The sequence below is a fragment of the Myxine glutinosa genome, chromosome 1 (assembly GCF_964187855.1).
Source record: "Myxine glutinosa chromosome 1, kmMyxGlut1.1, whole genome shotgun sequence".
Lineage (NCBI taxonomy): Eukaryota > Metazoa > Chordata > Myxini > Myxiniformes > Myxinidae > Myxine > Myxine glutinosa.
The window spans coordinates 162,182,280-162,205,278 of record NC_136261.1 but is presented as its reverse complement, the minus strand read 5'-3'; the positions used below and the strand labels follow the sequence as shown (position 1 = coordinate 162,205,278).

At 42.9% G+C, this 22,999-nt stretch overlaps 1 protein-coding gene across 1 annotated transcript; it reads right to left on the bottom strand.

The window, feature by feature from the left end:
* Positions 1 to 391: 391 nt before the first annotated feature.
* Positions 392 to 22,657, bottom strand: LOC137417319 (uncharacterized). The gene is made up of 11 exons (XM_078770953.1): positions 22,597 to 22,657; positions 21,401 to 21,460; positions 17,472 to 17,537; positions 17,306 to 17,365; positions 13,400 to 13,465; positions 13,235 to 13,294; positions 10,319 to 10,371; positions 9,052 to 9,131; positions 2,850 to 2,936; positions 838 to 876; positions 392 to 579 (listed from the first exon to the last, which is right to left on the bottom strand). Exons 1-11 carry the CDS (start codon positions 22,650 to 22,652, stop codon positions 448 to 450), a joined length of 759 nt encoding a protein of 252 aa, XP_078627079.1. The 5' UTR covers positions 22,653 to 22,657; the 3' UTR covers positions 392 to 447.
* Between the last annotated feature and the right edge of the window lie 342 nt (positions 22,658 to 22,999).

Here is a 22,999-nt window from a genome sequence, read left to right as displayed (position 1 = left end):
CTTGGTCTTGGTGGTATTGATATTAAGATCTGTCCTTCTTCTAGAAAGCCAGCCTGTCAGTTTGTCCATGCAAATGTGTATCCCTTGATGACAAAATAGCTAAATCGTCAGCAAAGTCCAGATCTTCAAGTTGGGTGGAAAAGGTCCACTGGATGCCTCCAGGTCTATCTGATGTGGTGTTCCTCATGATCCAGTCGATTGTAATCAGAAAGTGGACAGGTGATATAATTCAACCATGGCAAACTCCAGACTCCACCGAGAACCACTGTGATAAGGCGGTTTTCAGAATGACACTGCATTCAAAGTGGTTGTGGAATTTGCTTATGAGAGTAATCATCTTCTGTGGAATTCCAGAAGATCTCAGTATTTTACACAGTGTTGCTATGTGAACATGATCAAATTCCTTCTGGAAGTCAATGAAATTGACATTAAGAGGTGCATTTCATTCTAATCATTCATGTTATTATTACATAAATATATTATATTGCAATCAAACTTCAATACGTTTGAGTGAAATTCATACTTACCAAAGTTTGGGTGACAACACGTCATCATGATGCCAGTTTCATGCAAGAGCACCTAAAAATAAAAATAAAAGGAGAAAACAGAAAGAGAAAATTATCCACATTCCTTCAAATAAGCTGGATTCAGGTTGAGTCACCGCATCACAATAACCACAAGATTGTAACTCCCACACAGAGACGCACGGCCTCAGGAGCCGAGAGACAGAATGTATCACAGACAAAGATTCTACCAGGACAGTTCAGAGGTAAGTTAAACTGTGTTGTTAGTTCAACAGATAAAAACACCACCATCTCAATATCAACACAAACTTACCCCTTCTGCATCCAACGATTTTGCCAACTTCAAAGTAACCTGAAAGTGGCGACAAGAGATCGTATTGCAACATCTCAGTTACAACATGGGAAAATGAGTAAAATACAGTCACGTGAAAAAGTAAGTACACCCCATGTAAAGTTTTGACTTTTTCAACATATTTCAACACACAGCTATTTGATCTTCATTTCAACAATATTGATAGATAAAGGTGATATAATATAACAAATATCATGAAACATTTACATTTTGTCGTCCATTGTATCATTTAAATAAACATGAATGCAAATTTCGCATGTGGAAAAAGTAAGTACACCCTTGGCTCTAATAGGTGGTATTGCCCCCTTTGGCAGAAACAACCTCAAGGAGGAGTTTCTTATAACTGTCTACCAGTCTGACATCGACTGGGAGAAATTTTTTCCCACTCCTCCATGCAGAATGCTTTCAGCTGTGCGATGTTTGCAGGGTTTCTTTCTTGCATGCACAGCTCGTTTCAAATCCCCCCACAACATCTCGATCGGATTTAGATCCGGGCTTTGACTTGGCCATTCCAGAACCCTCCATGTCTTTCTTTTCAGCCATTCCTTGGTGGATTTACTGGTACGTGTAGGGTCATTGCCATGTTGCAAGGTCTACCTTCGGTTGAGCTTCAACTTTCCGACAGATGGCCTCACATTATCCTCATGCACACTCTGGTACAATAAATAATTCATAGTGGATTCTATGATGGTGAGATGCCTAGGCCCTGATGCAGCAAAGCTGATGCAGCCTCGCAGTTGTTTGGAATCTTCTCCACTTGTAGATGATCTTCCGGACAGTCGAATGATTGATTTCAAATTGTTTGAAGATCTTTTTAAATCCCTTCCCAGACTCGTAGGCATCTATAACCTTCTTTCTGAAGGCCTCAGAGAGCTCTTTTGATCTAGGCATGGTGACACTGCACACTTCAACAACAAAAGCAAACCAAACGAAATGTCTGAGGTTTAAATATGACAGGTTCCTCCAAGATCCTCTCCAACGATGTTCTAATAATTTGCACCTGAGCTGGTGCACCTGATTCTAATTTTAGGTATTTGAAGTAGTGATAAATGTCGGGGTGTACTTACGTTTTCCACATGCGAAATTTGCATTTATGTTTATTTAAATTATACAATGGACTCCAAAATGTAAATGTTTCATGATATTTGTTATATTATACCACCTTTATCTATCAATATTGTTGAAATGAAGATCAAATAGCTGTGTGTTGAAATATGTTGAAAAAGTCAAAACTTTACATGGGGTGTACTTACTTTTTCACTTGACTGTATATGATATTGGTGTGTGGTGATGTACAATTATTTCATCTGTTTTTGCTAAAGTCAACGTCGGAGATAAATGACAGAAAGGAACAATTTCACACAGACGGACGATAAAAAAAGGGAATAGGTAAACGATTCCATCAATACACCACAAGTGAATCTTGTCGAGTGTTAAGAATTGGAAGAAGGACAAAACATTGAGGTACAAGCAATGAGGGGTTTGGAGGGGGTTCGGGGGGGGGGGGGGCAGTTATGGGCATCAAAGTGTTAATTTCGGGAAAAAAAGAAAAGCAAAATCACTGGTAGGAATGAAAAAAAACCCTCAACTTTGCATCAAGGGGTTTTCCACATTATTTTTGGTGATATTTTTGACACACAACCATCATCTGTCACAGATTACACATTATTTGTTCATTCCAATCACATCTCTGATGTAATTTTTTGCAGTGGTAATGCGAGGCCTCCAAGTCAAAAGAAAAAGCATCGTTCATCTCATCAGAAATAGAGAAGATAAATTCAGATGCAGGATAATTTCCCGATCCCTTTGCTCTCATCCTTCTTCCAGGTGTCTCCCGTCGTGTCCCTCTACAATGCTTGCTGGCTGTATTTTCCACCGTGTTCAGTTCTGCGTTCTATCTCGCTCTCCCACTAACTGTTCCATCTCCCAGAAAGTGAAATGAAGACATCGCAAGTATATCACACAGCTTGTACCTCTTCTGCAGATTTGACATTCTTTCCTTTGTAAATGAATCCAGCACTTCCTTCTCCGATTTTGGAGATGACCTCCCACATCTCGAACTGAAAACAAAGGCACAAACAGAGCTTAACAACATTGCTTCTGAAATAAATTAGAATTAAGAAAGAGAAATCAGAGATTGCAGACCCTCGCCAGGACGCGTTTTTGGTGGTTTTTAAGGCTTTTGTGTGAAAACAAATATGGCGGCCGAACTACAAGACCGATGACATCATTTTGTTTTCTCCACTAATTTATCTGAAGCTCATAAAATTTCAATTTGATCGGATTACGTTTTGTAGTTATCGAATTACGACGTCATAATGGAGGCACCCGTGACATCATTATTAACATATGTTATTCCCCGTGGAGAGCTCTTTACAATAAGCAATGTCTCAATTTTTATTATGCAGCGCTTTCGGAGATTATAGAGGTGCAAAGTTTTTCGGTTTTTCCAAGATGGCGCCCATACCACGTGGCCGATGATGTCGTAATTGTCTTTTTAAAAATCTGCAAAAGAAGTAAAATTTTCCTGTAAAATGTCGATGGTGAAAATTTCCTGCCAATTGGACCCACGCTTGCAGAGAAAATCATATATATTCTGTGAAGACAAACAAACGGACAGACAGTCATCTGACAGACATACAGACAAATGAAAAATCACTCATGCAGGGACACTTGGCAAAACAGAACAAAGTAGAATGGCACTTAGTAGAGCATCCTTTTGACCTCAAAAATAATTAGTGGTTGAATTCAGTGACCTGACATGCAAATCTTCTTCAAATTTTAAGTTTAAATTAATTGGATGAAAATTGACAATTTTAGAAATTTGGCCTCTGGTGACCTTTTGGCCTCTGGTGACCTTTTGGCCTATGTTGACCTCAAAACTAGTTGGTGGTTGGTTTCAGTTCGCTCATGAAAATTCTATTCAAATTTCAAGTCAATCGGATAAAAATTGAGGATTTTCGAGATTTGAAAAAAAAGTGGTTGACCAAAAAGGGCCTTTTGACTTCAAACATAGAAAGGATTTTGTCGGACCACAAACTCTACCATTTGGTGAAGTTTCGTGAAGATCAGTTTAAAATTGGGACCTGTAAGCAAAGAAAGTCAGTGGACAGGCAAACACACACACACACACACACACACACACACACACACACACACACACACACACACACACACACACACACACACACACACACACACACACACACACACACACAATACCCTCGGCAGAGCAGATATTTGGCCACAATGCTGGTCAAGTCGCCACTCCGGCTCAGGAAGTGAGGAAAGGAATTTGAAATGTGTGCAGGGTGCCAGCGATAATTTGCCTCCACTTTGTGAAGAACACCGTGGGATCTTTAATGTGCGACAACTAATTCCGCCATAGGTATGACCAGTTTCACATCGATCCGAGGGACGGCCCACACATTGATGAATCACCCTGCCTATGAAGCACAGGAATGACAGTTTATAGCTGGGCTGGGATTCAAACCCAGGCGAGGCAGATCACATCAACGACTGTAAGACATCTCATGGGAACTAAAAAGGAGGAAATAATTGATATCATAAATAAATAGAGGAAGACCACCCATTATGTCGTCACGCAATTATAGCAATACCCTACTCGCGTCGGTCCAACTCACTCTTACGTCGCTTTCTTAGCCACACCTTTGATTCTCGAACGTTTTCAGAACTTACAAGACTGATATAAATGACATAATACATCGCAAAGTACCAAATTGGAAGATTGCAAAATCGTCGACAGAACTACTGTACGTTTGTGTACTTGAATATAGCTGTCATTTCTCAAAAACAGAGGAATATCATCGGTAAAAAGTCAAATTCAATCCTTGAAGTGGCGACATAAGGAACGCATCACAAGCATATCCTATTAATGCTAATGAGAACGAGAACGACACTCTTCGACGTCATGACATCGACCAATACGCCCACATTATTACATCATCATGACACATACAGGACTCGAGCCATGTTTGATATAAATCCATTCAGCTGTTCTCAAGTATCACCTTTTTACCTGACGTTAAATATGACCTTACCAAAATCACATAATCACCTCATTTCTCACATTTGATGCCAAAATTTAATCAGTTCATCTTAACATCATTATATTTACTTCAATCAAGTTTGGGAAAAATCCCATCACCGATTTGCAAGTTCGAACAGTGACAGATTTATTTACTTAACGGGACCTCTGACCTTTGACCCCAAAATGTAATCAGTTCTTGTTTACATCATCATAATACCTGTACCAAGTTTGAATTGGATCGCTTCAGTCGTTCTCAAGTTATACACCTATCAAAGACTTTGACCTTTGACCTCTTGACGGCAAAATCAAATAAGTTCATCTTTGCATCACAAAACGTGCCGGTGTGTACCCCGGTTTAGAATAGGCACACCGTATCCCTGCGTGTCGTAAGAGGTGACTAAAAGGGTTGGCGTCAGGAAGGGCATCCAGCCATAAAAACATTGCCTCAAAAAAGAGAACCATGACAATTACAACGACATATGGGCAGGGTACAGCGCGAAGTACCCTGTGGGGGACCCCACTCCCGCTCGTCAAAACTCAAGGTGGGGAACCCGATCGAAGCAAGGGTGGAAATCACTCCATTTATGACGACGAAACATCTGATGCCCGACGTGGAGATCGGTTTCTGAGGTTTGGGACATGGAATGTAGGGACAATGACAGGGAGATCAGCAGAAGTGGTGGAAGTATTGGTCAGAAGAAGAGTGGACATATGTTGTGCGCAGGAGACGAGATGGAAGGGAAGTGGTGTGAGAATGGTGAAGGGTAGGCAGGGACAGAAATACAAGTTTGTGTGGCAAGGGTGCCCAGAAAGTGTGAATAGTGTTGGTGTCCTGTTTTCTGAGGAGTTTGTAGACAGTGTGGTGTGTGACGAGAGTGAGTGATAGGTTGATGATGGTGAAAATGATGATTGGAAAGCTCTTGGTGAACGTCATCTCGGGATATGCTCTGCAGGTTGGTCGGAGCGATGAAGAGAAGGACAAGTTCTGGTGTGCGATAGAGAAGCTGATGGAAAACGTGAAAGATGAGGAAGTTGTTGTGGTAGGAGGAGACCTAAATGGACATGTGGGAAGGAATATGGACGGTTTTGAGGGAGTTCATGGGGGTTATGGATATGGTGTGAGAAATGGAGAAGGTGAAAGGATTTTGGAGTTTGCTGATGGAGCTCATTTGTTGATTTTCAATACTCAGTTCCAGAAAGAGGACAATTAGCTTGTTACATGCACGTCAGGTGGGTCGACGACAACCGTTGACTACCTGCTGTTGCGTAGGCGAGATAGGGAGCACCTCCGGGACACAAAGGTGATCCCGGGGGAGGAGGCTGTTTCACAGCACCACTTAGTTGTCTGCGACATAAGGGTGAAAGGTGCGAGGAGAGCTCGGCGGGTGAAGTACGAACCGAGAATGAAGGTGTGGAGGTTGACAGAGGTGACAGGAAGGGAGGCATTAAAAGAGAGGCTGAGTATGGTGGAGGATGATGTGGTTGAGCTTGAAAGTGGTTAGATGTCAATGAAGGATAGTCTGTTGAGAGCCGTTGGTGAGGTATGTGAATGGACAAAAGGACCACCGAGGCACTCGGAAACATGGTGATGGGATGATGAAGTTGGAAAGAAGATTGACGAGAAGAGGAAGAAGTTCAAGGAGTGGCAGAAAGCGAAGGGTATGGGGGCAGAAAAGGCAGCGCATGAAAGTTATAAGGCAGCCAAGAAGGCCGCAAAGAAAGAGGTAGCAAAGGCGCAGGAGGCATGCAGGAAAATGGTCGGAGAACGCTTGGATTCGGAAAAGGGTCAGAGAGCGGTATTCAGGATTGCAAAGCAGATAGCGAAAGAGAGGTGTGATGTGATGGGGGTGAGTTGTTTGAAGGTTGAAGAGGGACAAATCGTTGTGGACCCAGACGGAATTAAAGGAAGATGGAAGAAATGTATGGAAATACTGTTGAATGCAGAGAATGAAAGGGATGGCAACATCGAGAGTAACCCAGTTTTAGGACCAGCAGAGAAGATAACCGAGAAGGAAGTTGAGGAACTCAATTTGCCGACCTCGGAAGGATGACAGGCTGAGTCAACCCCCCTGGCGTTAATTCAGCGATCGGCCGGGATTCGAACCCAGGATCCGAGGATCCCAAGCCGGCACCCTAACCGCTAAGCCAACGCCACACTGGAAGCGACAAAAGCAATGAAGAGTAGAAAAGCGGGAGGGCCGACGGGAGTTGTGGGAGATATGTTGAAGGCAGCGGGAAATTGGGGTGTGAAGAGAATGACAGAGATCTGTAATCTGGTGGTGAAAGAAGGCCGCATTCCAGTGTATTGGGACCCGAGTACCCTCGTCCCTCCTTACAAGGGGAAAGGTGACCCTCTGGACTGTGGCTCATATCGAGCGATACAGTTATTGGAGCATGGAATGAAGGTATTGGAAAGGGTGTTCGAGAGGAGGATAAAGAAGAAAGTGAAGATTGACGAAATGCAGTTTGGATTTATGCCAGGAAGAGGAACGAGAGACGTGCTTTTTATTTTGAGGCAGTTGCAGGAGAAGTAAATGGAGAAGAGGAAGAAGTTGTTTCTTGGGTTTGTTGATCTGGAGAAAGCATTCGATAGGGTTCCACATGAGGTAGTGACATGGGCATTGAGGAAGTTAGGAGTGGAGGAATGGTTGATCAGAGTAGTGATGGCAATGTACAAAAGAGCGTGAACAGCTGTAAGGATGAAGGACGGGAACAGTGGTGAGTTTGAGGTGAAGGTGGGAGTGCATCAGGGGTCGGTACTAAGTCCACTACTATTTGTAGCCGAGATGGATGTGCTGGCTTGGAACGTAAAGAAGGGTTTACCGTGGGAGTTGTTGTATGCAGATGATCTGGTGTTGAATGCAGAAAGTATGGATGGACTGAAGGAGAAGATGATCAAGTGGAAGGAATGTATGGAGACAAAAGGTCTGAAGGTGAATATCGGAAAGACGAAGGTGATGGCAAGTGGTAAAGCATGTGGTGAGGTGGAAAGAACTGGGAAGTGGCCGTGTGCTGTGTGCAGGAAGGGTGTCGGAGTGAACTCCATTCAATGTACAATGTGCGCTGAGTGGGTTCATCAAAAATGTAGTGGTCTGAGAGGGTCATTAACCAGTGTGGCAGCTACATTCAAATGCAAGGTGTGCACAGAGGGAGCTGCAGATGGAGGATATGTTGAGTTGGATCTTGGAGACGGCGTGAAGCTGGAAGGTGTGAAAATATTTTGCTACCTCGGAGACGTGCTGAATGGAGAAGATGGATCAGACTCAGCAACGGATGCTGGAGTGAGATGTGCATGGAAGAAGTTTCGGGAACTGAGTGGCGTGCTGATGAGGAGGGGAGTGTCGTTGAAGACGAAGGGAAAGGTGTATGTGTGCTGCATGTGTGAGAAGTGTTATGATTTATGGGAGCGAGACATGGGTAATGAACGTTGAGCAGCAACGAAGGCTGGAAAGGGTGGAAATGCGAATGGTTCGGTGGATGTGTGGAGTATCGTTGAGAGAGAGGAAGACAAATGATGAATTGCGAAAGATGATGGTATTAGAGCCTGTGATTGATGCTGTGAAGAGAAACAGGTTGAGATGGTTTGGTCATGTGTTGAGGAAGGATGAAAGTGACTGGTTGAGAAGAGTGATGGAAATGAATGTCGAAGGAGGTAGAGGACGGGGAAGACAGAGAAAGACTTGGCTAAAGATGGTGGAAGAAGAAATGCGGGCAAAGGAGTCAACAAGGGGAGATGCAGAAAATAGGGCAAAATGGAGAAGATTGTCATGGGGACCGCAAGGATAACCCCGGCTCTGGCAGGGAAAATGGCCTTAAAATGCATGTTGTTGTTGTTGTCTACATACCTGCACCAAGTTTGACTAAGATCCCTTCAGCCCTTCTCAAGTTAACGCGGTAACAAAATGCTATCACGGACGGATCCACAGAGGTACGTATGGTCACACGGACAGAAGGACATCTGGACGGACAACCGGAAAACATCATGTCTCTGGCGACTTCGTCGGTGGAGGCATAAAAATTGTTTTTAATTTCCCTCATTTTGATATTCGTCGCACATTTCAGGAAAACATCCCCGGCACAAACCGAGTAATTACTGGAAAAAGGTAATCGAATGTCTTGCTTACCACGATCTGCCCCACATCGAACTCTTTATCCTCATGACTTGAAGTAATCTCATCATCTTCACCATGACGGAGAGAAGATCCTGGAAAGAAGAGGCAAAATGAACATAAAAGACATATTGTGATGGAAAAAGATCAATGGACAGAATATCACCGTGTCCAGATGTGTATGTATTGTGCAAATGAGATCAATTTCATCAGTTAGTCTTTGTCTTCTTCTTTGCCAGCCAGAAGTTCGCATTCCATATCCCTTCGTAAGAGGTCAAGGGCTCAGGTCATGCAGAATTGACCCAAGTTTTTCAGGAACTGGTTGGCGAGGCTTGTCATGATTGCAGTGGGTAAAGGCAGGAATTTGTCATTTGCTCAGGGTGCCGGCGATGACTTGCCAACTCTTCATGAAAGACACCGAGAGAAGTTTAATGTCTCCAAACTAATGCTACCACACAGAATGCCCAGCACAAGTTCCATCAGAGGGACTGTGAAGCACCATTTGATTTTATGGAACAGATGGAATCACCAGGAAGGACATTGATCAGGCCATGCTTTCCACAGTTGGAAGCGAGGGGAAGCTGACATTCTTGCATCAACCCTTCATCGGACCAAAAAAGCCTAAAACAGTCCGACACAGGGCCTCACGAGGAAGACTAGCTCTTTATTGGACAGTGCACGGTCAGTATGAGAAGCAAAGCAGACCGCACAGTTCAGAGGTAAATTCAGCACGTCTGTACAGCCCTGTTGGACACAGTACAATTCATAAATGGGGGATTCTCTCCAGGAAAAGGATACAGGAATAATGGTGGAAAAAACACACACAAATGTATGTGAATCAGTGTTGCACAACAACAAAGGCGGCAAATTTACGTTTGAGGATGGATATTAATGGGATGTATATTTTAGAATTAGACAAAGCAGTCTTCTTCCATGTTCATATTTAGCACAAACAAGACTGTGGAGCACCAAGCATCAATGGCTGAGAAGGCAGATGTACTGATGCAGTGACCTCTGCTGGTTCGGGGAGGAATTTGGAATTTGCCCAGGGTGCCAGTGATGGCTCCCCTACTCTTTGCGAAGGACACCATGTGATCTTTAACACTCACCACCTCATGCCGGCAGACGGAAGTTGTTTGTGACACTGTCATGAGGAACAAGCAGCCACCAGCAGCAAATTGAAAAAAAACAAATCAACAACAAACATTTTCAGGTCTCTCTTGTTGTACTTGTAAATGAGACGATAATTCATTTTGTGAAAAGATCAATTCTCAAAACTCACCAGTTAGCAACTCTTCATCAACAGATTCATTTATCACTTCAGGTTCAGCATTCCTGCAGAAAATAAAGATTTCATTGAGCTGTCATCAAAAAATGTCACAAAACAGAAAGAATCTATATAATAATAGCGTAAGGACTCGACTTTGTTTTCCCTTTTACGCCGCACCCAGTGACCCGATGCCCACGGCACTAATGGATTTACGATCTACGAACCGCGCTCTTTGTTTATCACGTACAGCCATACTCGAAAAATCTGAATTAGCCGACGTTGGGGCCCAAAAGCATCAGATGAACTGCCGATACGACGCCATATTACGACGCCATCGTATTGGCGTCTGCTGGGCGAAGGCGAAGCGAGCCGTCCGCTGATTGGACAGTCGAGTGGTGTGAACATGGGTGGTTTGAACCAAATGGTCTTTTTATTCCCTTGAACATTTTAAATTAGGATATATAAGGAAACGTCTTTATCGTCATTTTAATAAAGTTAAATGGAGTGACGTTGCGATACTCGGGGTGCGTTGCATAAATCCTCGTAACTCAGAGAGGTGTAGCAGGTGCCGAGACGTAAGGAAGCTTAAAGATAACGAGCTGAAAACAGACGAATGATATGTCAATCTCTTTCTACACCGAACGGAAATAAAAGTATGAGAGCGGGAAGGCATGGCCTGAGCACTTCGAGCAGAGAGGACTGATTGGACTTAACTTAAAGAGAAAAAATTGGAGCTTAACGGAAGAAGAAGATCCCATGAGCGCTCCCCTATGCCATCCATAATGGTACACTCTATCCATACACCACATCCTCCCTTCCGTGGATGTTCCATGGGTTTCGGCTAGTCGATATAATAATAGCGTAAGGACTCGACTTTGTTATCCCTTTTACGCCGCACCCAGTGACCCGATGCCCACGGCACTAATGGATTTACGATCTACGAACCGTGCTCTTTGTTTATCACGTACAGCCATACTCGAAAAATCGGAATTAGCCGACTTTGGGGCCCAAAAGCATCCGATTAACTGCCGATACGACGCCATATTACGACGCCATCGTATTGGCGTCTGCTGGGCGAAGGCAAAGCAAGCCTTCCGCTGATTGGACAGGCGAAGGCGAAAGCAAGCCGTCCACTGAGTGGACAAACCAGAGCATGCAATTGTGCCGTTGTCGGCGATCGTTGTTCATATACGCACTCTTCATTCTCATCTTTCTTCCTAACTCTTACTCGGACAAGCAAATCCCCTGTGCCATCCATAATGGTACACTCTATCCATACACCACATCCTCCCTTCCGTGGATGTTCCACGGGTTTCGGCTAGTGTTAGAATAAAACTGCAGTCAGGCACGGAAATTCAGACTGCATCGGGTCTTTGCATTTTCTACATTCAGACAGCAAACAACACCACTACACTGTGCTACCCTTCCAATTATCTTCAAACACAGTTGACAATGAAGCCAAGAAATGTCAAGTGGTAAAGGAGGTGAAGATCACCAAAGTGTTTTTTTCAACCACACTTTTTTCTTTCCCCTTCGTGTCGGAAGCTCCTGCACTCACCTCTGAGATGTCTAGCCTGGGATAGAATCCCTGCTCAGCAATATGCTGCCATCCTGGTAATTCACAGAAAGGATGATTCATCAATGTGTGTGCCATCCTTCGGATGTACGTTAAACCTGCCTGCAAATGATGCTTTCCACAGCCACGTGCATTGTACCGAAGAAGATTTATCTGCATCTCAAAGAAGGAAGTGCTTTAATGGGGAGTCGAAGCAGCCCAACATTTCATCAAAATGCAAATTTCAAATACAGTACTCACTTCCAGCAATCCTCCACATTAGCGAGCGCTGACTTTGAAAGTTCAAGATTGGATGGACAAGGAAAGTGAAATGCATGTCCTGCATCTGAACTTTCAGAAGTTTAAACTAAGAACTATGTCGTCGATGTCATCGGTCACGTGGTTTGGCAGCATCTTGGATAGAAAAACGTGGCATGGCAGCCATTGTGGGACTACGCGGAGGCATATTGGTGATGCAGTCACATTGCTCTCATTATATGTCGTCTTCAAAAACTAAAATAAATTCTCAAAGTTTGCATGTTGCCGAAGTGTACCCCAAGTATGGTTTCGGTGTGGGTATCATATCTGTGTCAGTGGATTCGGAGTGGGCAGGAGACCCCAATTCTCTCTCCGTAAATGTTTAGTCCCACCCAGTGGTATTGGTATCCGGTATGACAATTAATCTTCTTCTTGTATAAAGAAAGTTCAAACAACTTGAAAATGTGCATTCTCGTGATTCCCACTTCCCACTCCCATTGCTTCCTTTCCTCCACCAAAAATGGTTTTCATTGCAGTGTTACGCAGAACATATCACAGTCCACACTGGTGTAGTTGGTTACCTTTATATCCCTGTGCACAATTTCCTGGGAGTGCATGTACTCAACAAAAACAGCAACAGCAAACGTTCAATGAACGACACAAGATCTCCACATTTCTTTTCAGAGCCAAGCACCACACAATACACTCCACGACAGCACACGTCTCACTTGCACCGTGCATCCACCTGCATCGACACCTCATTGAGCCCTATGGGGCCAAGACTGTTTGCATGAGGTTGAGGAACGAGTCACCAACACAAGGTTTCCACGAATGGGTTGACCAATTGTTTTGTTGACTGTCAGGAATTTGTCATTTGTTCAGGGTACCGGCGATAATTTGTCAACTCTTTACAAGAGACATGTCGACCCAGGTTAAACAACTCAGTGGAATCCCTCAGCCCTGAAACCTCCAAACAATGGTACAGAAAATATTTAAAGAACAACATGTGATCAAGATACGACAGGGAGAGCTTGAATTTCCTTAAAGGAATACCATTTCTATTGGAAGCACATTTCATGTCAGGTCATTCCAAAGGGATGTTTTCTCTTACTTACCCGTCATGTGCAATGTCACCACAACACTTGTTCTTCTTATCATGTGTGGTAAACTTTTGCCTAGGTTGAAAAAGATTGAAAAGTCAGTTTCTTCGACATTTGTTGCAGTCGATATATCCTAAAACAAGTTTAAAAAGTCAAGAGGAGGAAAATAAAATTATTTACTTCAGACGCTTCCAACAACTGATTTTCTTTGTCTTCGATGGTAAAGACTTGTTCATCTTTGGTTCCCTGCAAAAGAACAGAACTCTTCATCCAAAACTGAGTACAAATGTGCTAAATCGGATATCATACACAGTCACGTCAAAAAGTAAGCACAACCCCATGTAAAGTTTTGACTTTTTCAACATATTTGAACATCCAGCTATTTGATCTTCATTTCAACAATATTGATAGATAAAGGTGATATAATGTAACAAATATCATGAAACATTTACATTTTGTAGTCCATTGTAAAATTGAAATAAACAAATGCAAATTTCGCATGTGGAAAAAGTAAGTACACCCCTACATTTATCACCTCTTCAAATACCTAAAATTAGAATCAGGTGCATCAGCTCAGGTGCAAATGATTAGAACATTATTAGAGAGGATCTTGGAGGAACCTGTCTTATTTAAACCTCAGACATTTAGTTTGGTTTGCTCTTTGTTGTTGAAGTGTGCGGTGTCACCATGCCCAGATCAAAAGAGCTCTCTGAGGCCTTCAGAAAGAAGGTTTTCGATGCCTACGAGTCTGGGAAAAGATTTAAAAAGATCTCCAAACAATTTGAAATCAATCATTCGACTGTCCGGAAGATCATCTACAAGTGGAGAAGATTCCAAACAACTGCCAACTTGTTCAGGACAGGCCGCGCCAGCAAGTTCAGCCCGAGAGCAGACCGCAAGATGCTGAAAGAAGTCTCTGAGAACCCCAGAATGTCATCACTGATTAGCCGTTGATGTCAAAGTGCACTAGTCTTCCATGAGAAAGAGGCTGCACAAATCTGATCTCCATGGGAGGTGTGCCAGGAGGAAACCTTTGCTGTCCAGAAAGAACATCAGGGCAAGACTAAAGTTTGCCAATTAACACCTCGGCAAAGACCAGCACTTCTGGAACAATGTGCTCTGGACAGATGAGTCAAAGGTAGAGCTATTTGGCCACAGTACCAGAAGACATGTTTGGCAAAAACCAAAGACAGCATTTGACCACAGGAAGCTGATACCAACTGTAAAGCATGGTGGTGGAAATATTATGGTTTGGGGCAGCTTTGCTGCATCAGGGCCTGGGCAGCTCACCATCATATAATCCACTATGAATTCTTCATTGTACCAGAGGGTGTTTGAGGATAATGTGAGGCCATCTGTCGGAAAGTTGAAGCTCAACCGAAGGTGGACCTTGCAACATGACAATGACCCAAAACATACCAGTAAATCCACCAAGGAATGGCTGAAAAGAAATAAATGGAGGGTTCTGGAATGGCCAAGTCAAAGCCCGGATCTAAATCCCATCGAGATGTTGTGGGGGGATTTGAAACGAGCTACGCATGCAAGAAACCCCTCAAACATCACACAGCTGAAAGAATTCTGCATGGAGGAGCGGGCAAAAATTTCTCCCAGTCGATGTCAGAGACTGGTAGACAGTTATAAGAAACGCCTACTTGAGGTTGTTTCTGCCAAAGGGGGCAATACCACCTATGACAGCCAAGGGGATACTTACTTTTTCCACATGCGAAATTTGCATTTATGTTTATTTAAATTATACAATGGACTACAAAATGTAAATGTTTCAAGATATTTGTTATATTATATCACCTTTATCTATCAATATTGTTGAAATGAGGATCAAATAGTTGTATGTTGAAATATGTTGAAAAAAATCAAAACTTTACATGGGGTGTACTTACTTTTTCACGTGATTGTACATTCTCCATTTCAACAACTTACAAAATAATATCCCCTCCAGTGAACATCACGTAAAATATAACAATGTGGGCAAAGGTGTACAAAAGAAAACATAAAAAACCCATGATTTGGTAAAGACGGACGGACGGACAAGTGAATGTGCAATTGATGTGTTTCAGATTTGGAAAAGACCCCGCTGAGTAACATCCAACACACAAAATAACCCTGGAGTTCAGATATTTCCACAGTGATTGCTTCTTGAGGTTACCAATCCTCACACCAGAGGAAAGGGAGATAGCTTTGTGATTGTGGTTCAAACCTTCCCCATTGTTCTCTTCCTCATTCCCAAACCTCCATTTTTCCTCTCCGCATTCGAACCTCATTTTCAATCTCGAATTTACGACACCTGCACTTGAACTGACCGCCATTTTCAAGCACCCATTCTCAAACCCTTATTTCCCGACACCCGCATTTGAACCCCCCTTCTCAAATCACATCACCTCATCATCGTTTCCACCTCCTAACATCTGGGTAAAGGAAAGGCTCCTCACATTCTGGAAACCCAAAAGGTGCCACACGCGGTGCTCCCCAAACTGCCAAACAGAACTGGCAATGACCTCATCCAGGTAATAATGACGTCTAACATATCTTTTGCACACGGACCACATAACCTTGCATTTTTCATCGCATACACCTTGGGCTCGCTTGTTGTGGAGCATCAATGAACAACATCAATGAACGACCTCCAACATTTCTTTTCAGAGCTAAGCACCACACAATACACTCCACGACAGCACACCTCTCACTTGCAACACGCATCCACCTGTATCGACACCTCGTTAAGCCCTACGGAGCCAAGCCTGTTTACGTTAATGAGGAACGGGTCACCAACACGCACCAACTTCTTCCTTTATGTCCCCTTTTCTTTCCAATTTCCCCGGAGGAAGGTGGAGCCTAACTGTATTTTGTTTAAAGCCGGTTGTTCAAGGGGTTTCATTGAATGCGAGGAATAGGACTGTTTCTTTTGTGACACTGCATTCTCTTGTGAATACGTGCCTGTTTAATGCAAGATTTGTTGTTTCCAAACCTGCTCGATTCTCTTTCCTTCATTGGTTAGACGTGGCGTACAATAAATAGAAGGTAAATTGCACCCCCACTGATTCACGATGCTCGTCCAGGCGGCATCTCACCTCCGGTTTCGCTCGGCCGTATGTAATAAAAAGATAAAGGTGGGAGCCCAAGAGCATAGTCCCTATCTGACATAACTAATTAGTCACTGGGAAAGTAAAGTGAAAGTTATCCGCAGGAACTCTGCCAGATTTTAATCACCTTAGATGGCGGAGTTGTCGACAACTCATCGGCTTCAGCATCTTACGTCAGGAAGCATTCCGAGAGAAGCCACCCCTTACCAAGCAATGTACCCATAACAGATGTTTGTTCATCCACTGGTGATGTTTCTGCCCCTCCTCCACAATGTTCTCATCTCCATACACTCCAACACCACCCCAACACCCACTCAGTGGTGAGGACATGAACTGATTAATTTAATTAATATGGTGTTCATTGAGAGCAGCCATTGTGGGAGAAATGGCCTCCTCAAAGTTTCTTGTATTGGTTGACAGTATTGGTTGTATTATTCTGAAATAATATTGCACAAAGCAGTCGTTGTGTCCTTTTTTATGGATCAAATATTTGCAAACGAAGATTAATATTTTGATATGTCTGGTTGAAGTGGTATTCCGTGTTTCACATCCTTCTCCTCAGATCAGGTACCTTCTGACGCTTGTCATTTGCTCTTCTCGATGGACATTCTTACAACCTTAAACTTCATCATCTTCTTCTTCAGATACCTTTCCCTTATTTTGGAGTCTGACTGTGGGAACAGGTGTGGCACAAGGTTTTCACGAATGGGTTGACCAATAGTTTTTTGACTGGCAGGAATTTGTCATTTGTTCAGGGCACCGGCGATAATTTGTCAACTCTTTACAAGAGACATGTCAACCCAGGTTAAACAACTCAATGGAATCACTCAGTCCTGAAACCTCCAAACAATGGTACAGAAAATATTTAAAGAGCAACATGTGATCGAGATACGACAGGGAGAGCTTGAATTTCCTGAAAGGAATACCATTTCTATTGCGAGCACGTTTCATGTTAGGTCATTCCAAAGGGATATTTTCTCTGACTTACCCGTCAGGTGCAATGTCACCACAACACTTGTTCTTCTTATCATGTGTGATAACCTTTTGCCTAGGTTGAAAAAGATTGAAAAGTCAGTCTCTTCTGCATTTGTTGCAGTCGATATATCCCAAAAACAAGTTAAAAAAGTCAAGAGGAGGAAAATGAAATTATTTACTTCAGACGCTTCCAACAACTGCTTTTCTTTGTCTTCGATGGTAAAGACTTGTTCATCTTTGGTTCCCTGCAAAGGAACAGAACTCTTCATCCACAACTGAGTCCAAATGTGCTAAATCGGATATCATATACAGTCATGTGAAAAAGTAAGTACACCCCATGTAACGTTTTGACTTTTTCAACATATTTCAACATACAGCTATTTGATCTTCATTTCAACAATATTGATAGATAAAGGTGTATATAATATAACAAATATCATGAAACATTTACATTTTGTAGTCCATTGTATAATTTAAATAAACATGAATGCAAATTTCACATGTGGAAAAAGTAAGTACACCCTTGGCTCTAATAGGTGGTATTGCCCCCTTTGGCAGAAACAACCTCAAGTAGGCGTTTCTTATAACTGTCTACCAGTCTCTGGCATCGACTGGGAGAAGTTTTTGCCCACTCCTCCATGCAGAATTATTTCAGCTGTGCGAGGTTTGAGGGGTTTCTTGCATGCACCGCTCGTTTCAAATCCCCCCACATCTCGATGGGATTTAGATCCGGGCTTTGACTTGGCCATTCCAGAACCCTCCATTTCTTTCTTTTCAGCCATTCCTTGGTGGATTTACTGGTATGTTTAGGGTCATTGTCATGTTGCAAGGTCCACCTTCGGTTGAGCTTCAACTTTCCGACAGATGGCCTCACATTATCCTCAAGCACCCTCTGGTACAATGAACAATTTATAGTGGATTCTATGATGGTGAACTGCCCAGGCCCTGATGCAGCAAAGCTGCCCAAAACCATAATATTTCCACCACCATGCTTTCCAGTTGGTATCAGGTTCTTGTGGTCAAATGCTGTCTTTGGTTTTTGCCAAACATGTTTTCTGGTACTGTGGCCAAATAGCTCTACCTTTGACTCATCTGTCCAGAGCACATTGTTCCAGAAGTGCTGGTCTTTGCCGAGGTGTTCATCGGCAAACTTTAGACTTGCCCTGATGTTCTTTCTAGACAGCAAAGGTTTCCTCCTGGCACACCTCCCATATAGATCAAATTTGTGCAGCCTCTTTCTAATGGTAGACTCATGCACTTTGACATCAACAGTGGCAAGAGCTACCTGTAGGTCCCGTGATGACATTCTGGGGTTCTTAGTGACTTCTTTCAGCATCTTGAGGTCTGCTCTCGGGCTGAACTTGCTGGGGCGGCCTGGCCTGAACAAGTTGGCAGTTGTTTGGAATCTTCTCCACTTGTAGATGATCTTCCGGACAGTCGAATGATTGATTTCAAATTGTTTGGAGATCTTTTTAAATTCCTTCCCAGACCCGTAGGCATCTATAACCTTCTTTCTGAAGGCCTGAGAGCTCTTTTGATCGAGGCATGGTGACGCCGCACACTTCAACAACAAAGAGCAAACCAAACTAAATGTCTGAGGTTTAAATAAGACAGGTTCCTCCAAGATCCTCTCTGACGATGTTCTAATCATTTCTACCTGAGCTGGTGCACCTGATTCTAATTTTAGGTATTTTAAGTAGTGATAAATGTAGGGGTGTACTAACTTTTTCCACATGCGAAATTTGCATTTATGTTTATTTAAATTATACAATGGAGTAGAAAATGTAAATGTTTCATGATATTTGTTATATTATATCACCTTTATCTATCAATATTGTCGAAATGAAGATCAAATAGCTGTATGTTGAAAAATGTTGAAAAAGTCAAAACTTTACTTGGGGTGTACTTACTTTTTCACGTGACTGTCCATTCTCCATTTCAACAACTTACAAAATAATGTCCCCTCCAGTAAACATCACGTAAAATATAACAATGTGGGCAAAGATGTACAAAAGAAGACATATAAAAACCCATGATTTGGTAAAGACAGGCGGACGGACAAGTGAATGAGTAATCGATGTGTTTCAGTTTGGAAAAGACCCCGCTGAGTTACATCCAACACATAAAATAACCCTGGAATTCAGATATTTCCAGTGATTGCTTCGTTAGGTTACAAATCCTCCGACCAGAGGAAAGGGAGATAGCTTTGTGATTGTGGTTCGAACCTTCCCCATTGTTCTATCCCTCATTCCAAAACCTTCATTTTTCCTCTCCGCATTCGAACCTCATCACCAAACTCGAATTTACCGACACCTGTATTTGAACTGACCGCCATTTTCAAGCACCCATTCTCAAACACCTATTTCCCGACAGCCGGATTTGAACCCACCTCTTCAAATCACATCACCTCATAATTGTTTCCACCTACTCAAATCTGGGTAACGGAAAAGCTCCTCACATTCTGGAAACCCAAAAGGTGCCACACGCGGTGCTCCCCAAACTGCCAAGCAGAACAGGCAATGACCTCATCCAGGTCATAATGACGTCTGACATATCTTTCGCACACGGACCACATAACCTTGCATTTTTCATCGCATACACTTCAGGGCTCGCCTGTTGTGGAGCATCAATGAACGACACAAGACCTCCAACATTTCTTTTCAAAGCTAAGCACCACACAATACACTCCACGACAGCACACCACTCACTTGCAACACGCATCCACTTGCATCGACACCTCGTTAAGCCCTACGGAGCCAAGCCTGTTTACGTTAATGAGGAACGGGTCACCAACACGCACAGACTTCTTCCATTATGTCCCCTTTTCTTTCTTATTTCCCCGGAGGAACGTGGCCCCTCACTCTATTTTGTTTAAAGTCGGTTGTACAAGCGGTTTCATTGAATGTTAGGGAAAGCACTGTTTCTTTTGTGACACTGCATTCTCTTGTAAATACGTGCCTGTTTAATGCAAGATTTCCTGTTTCCAAATCTGCTCGATTGTCTCTTTCCTTCATTGGTCAGACGAAGCGTACAATAAATAGAAGGTTAGTTGCACCCCACTGATTCACGATGCTAGTCCAGGCGGCATCTCACCGACGGTTTCGCTCGGCCGTATGTCAAAAAAGATAAAGGTAGGAGCCCGAGAGCATAGTCCCTATCTGACGGAACTAATTAGTCACTGGGAAAGTAAAGTGAAAGTTAGCCGCAGGAACTCTGCCAGATTTTAATCACCTGAGATGGCGGAGTTGTCGACAACTCGTCGGCTTCAGCATCTTACGTCAGGAAGAATTCTGAGAGAAGCCACCCCTTACCAATCGATGAACCCATAACAGATGTTTGTTCATCCACTGGTAATGTTTCTGCCCCTCCTCCACAATGTTCTCATCTCCATACACTCCAACACTACCCCAACACTACCTCAACACCCAACAACTTCTCCGTGATGAGTACATGAACTGATAAATTTAATTAATATGGTGTTCATTGAGAGCAGACATTGAGGGAGAAATGGCCTCCTCAAAGTTCCTTGTATTGGTTGACAGTATTGGTGGTATTATTCTGAAATAATATTGCACAAAGCATTCGTTGCGTCCTTTTTTATGGATCAAATATTTGCAAACTAAGATTAATATTTTGATATGTCTGGTTGAAGTGGTATTCCGTGTATCACATCCCTCTCCTCAGATCAGGTGCCTTCTGATGCTTGTCATTTGCTCTTCTCGATGGACATTCTAAGAACCTTAGACTTCATCTTCTTCTTCAGACACCTTTCCCTTATTTTGGAGTCTGGCTGTGGGAACAGGTGTGGCACAAGGTTTTCACGGATGGGTTGACCAATTGTTTTGTTGACTGGCAGGAATTTGTCATTTGTTCAGGGTACCGGCGATAATTTGTCAACTCTTTACAAGAGACATGTCATCCCAGGTTAAACAACTCAGTGGAATCACTCAGCCCTGAAACCTCCAAACAATGGTACAGAAAATATTTAAAGAGCAAAATGTGATCGAGATACGACAGGGAAAGCTTGAATTTCCTTAAAGGAATACCATTTCTATTGCGAGCACGTTTCATGTCAGGTCATTCCAAAGGGATGTTTTCTCTTACTTACCCGTCATGTGCAATGTCACCACAACACTTGTTCTTCTTATCATGTGTGGTAAACTTTTGCCTGGGTTGAAAAAGATTGAAAAGTCAGTTTCTTCTACATTTGTTGCAGTCGATATATCCTAAAACTAGAGGTTCCAGGGAAACTGAACTCAACTGGTCTGTATCAACATGGTTAGAATATGCATAATAGAACCACAAACTATATAGTTTATATGTGCTAAAGAGGTACAGCAACGTTGAAGGTATCTCATGTTTAAACAGGAAACTCGAAAAAAAATTAAGTTTTAAGTGAGGCATGAAAAGTAAAACTACAATTACTTTTCTCAGATTTCAGACTTGAATTTATTTCGGAAGACTTGGTCAAACAATATACTTGTATGGTATTGAATCAAGATATGTTGAATATTTCAATAGATGTGTTCAACAGGGTTTAAGTATTCATTCATCAAATCCCCACCTCCTCACACACACACAGTCATTATTCATTGAATTGGACTGAATGAATGAATGAATGAATGATCGTTTTAAGGCCATTTTCCCCGCGAGAGCGGGGGTTAGCCTTGTGGGCCCCATGACAATCATGGTTCCCTGTTTGAGGCAATGTTTTTTTTTTTATGGCCGGATGCCCTTCCTGACACCAACCCTTGGTCGCCTCTTAGGATGCACAGGGATACGGTGTACCTATTCTGAATCTGGGTACACACCGTGATCATTCATCCCAGCAAGCTGGTACTCAAATTTGCCGACCTCGGAAGGATGACAGGCTGAGTCAACCCCCCTGGTGTTAATTCAGCGATCGACCGGGATTCGAACCCAGGATCCTCGGATCCCAAGCCGGCACCCTAACTGCTAAGCCAACACCAGGGATAACACCAGCACACCAACACCGCACCAACCTACTAGCGACTCAAGTGCCAAAAATTTATTTTTCAATATGGCCGCCCTGCCGCGCCCATTTTTGGGCGTGCAACGCCCAAATGCAATCCCAAACTAGTTTATGTCGGAAAGATGCTGCATAACAAGTTTCATCAAACTTCATCAATATTTGTGACTTTTAGAGCGAAGACGTCGAATTGTTTAGACAGACAGACAGACAGACGGACGACGGACACTAGGTGTCGAAAAAACTCAGCTGGACATAGTCCAGGTGAGTTAACAAGTTTAAAAAGTCAAGAGGAGGAAAATTAAATTATTTACTTCAGACGCTTCCAACAACTGCTTTTCTTTGTCTTCGATGGTAAAGACTTGTTCATCTTTGGTTCCCTGCAAAAGAACAGAACTCTTCATCCACAACTGAGTCCAAATGTGCTAAATCGGATATCATACACATTCGCCATTTCAACAACTTACAAAATAATGTGCCCTTCAGTAAACATCACGTAAAATATAACAATGTGGGCAAAGGTGTACAAAAGAAGACATAAAAAAACCCATGATTTGGTAAAGACGGGCGGACGGACAAGTGAATGAGTAATCGATGTGTTTCAGATTTGGAAAAGACCCCGCTGAGTTTCATCCAACACATAAAATAACCCTGGAGTTCAGATATTTCCACAGTGATTGCTTCGTTAGGTGACCAATCCTCGTACCAGGGGAAAGG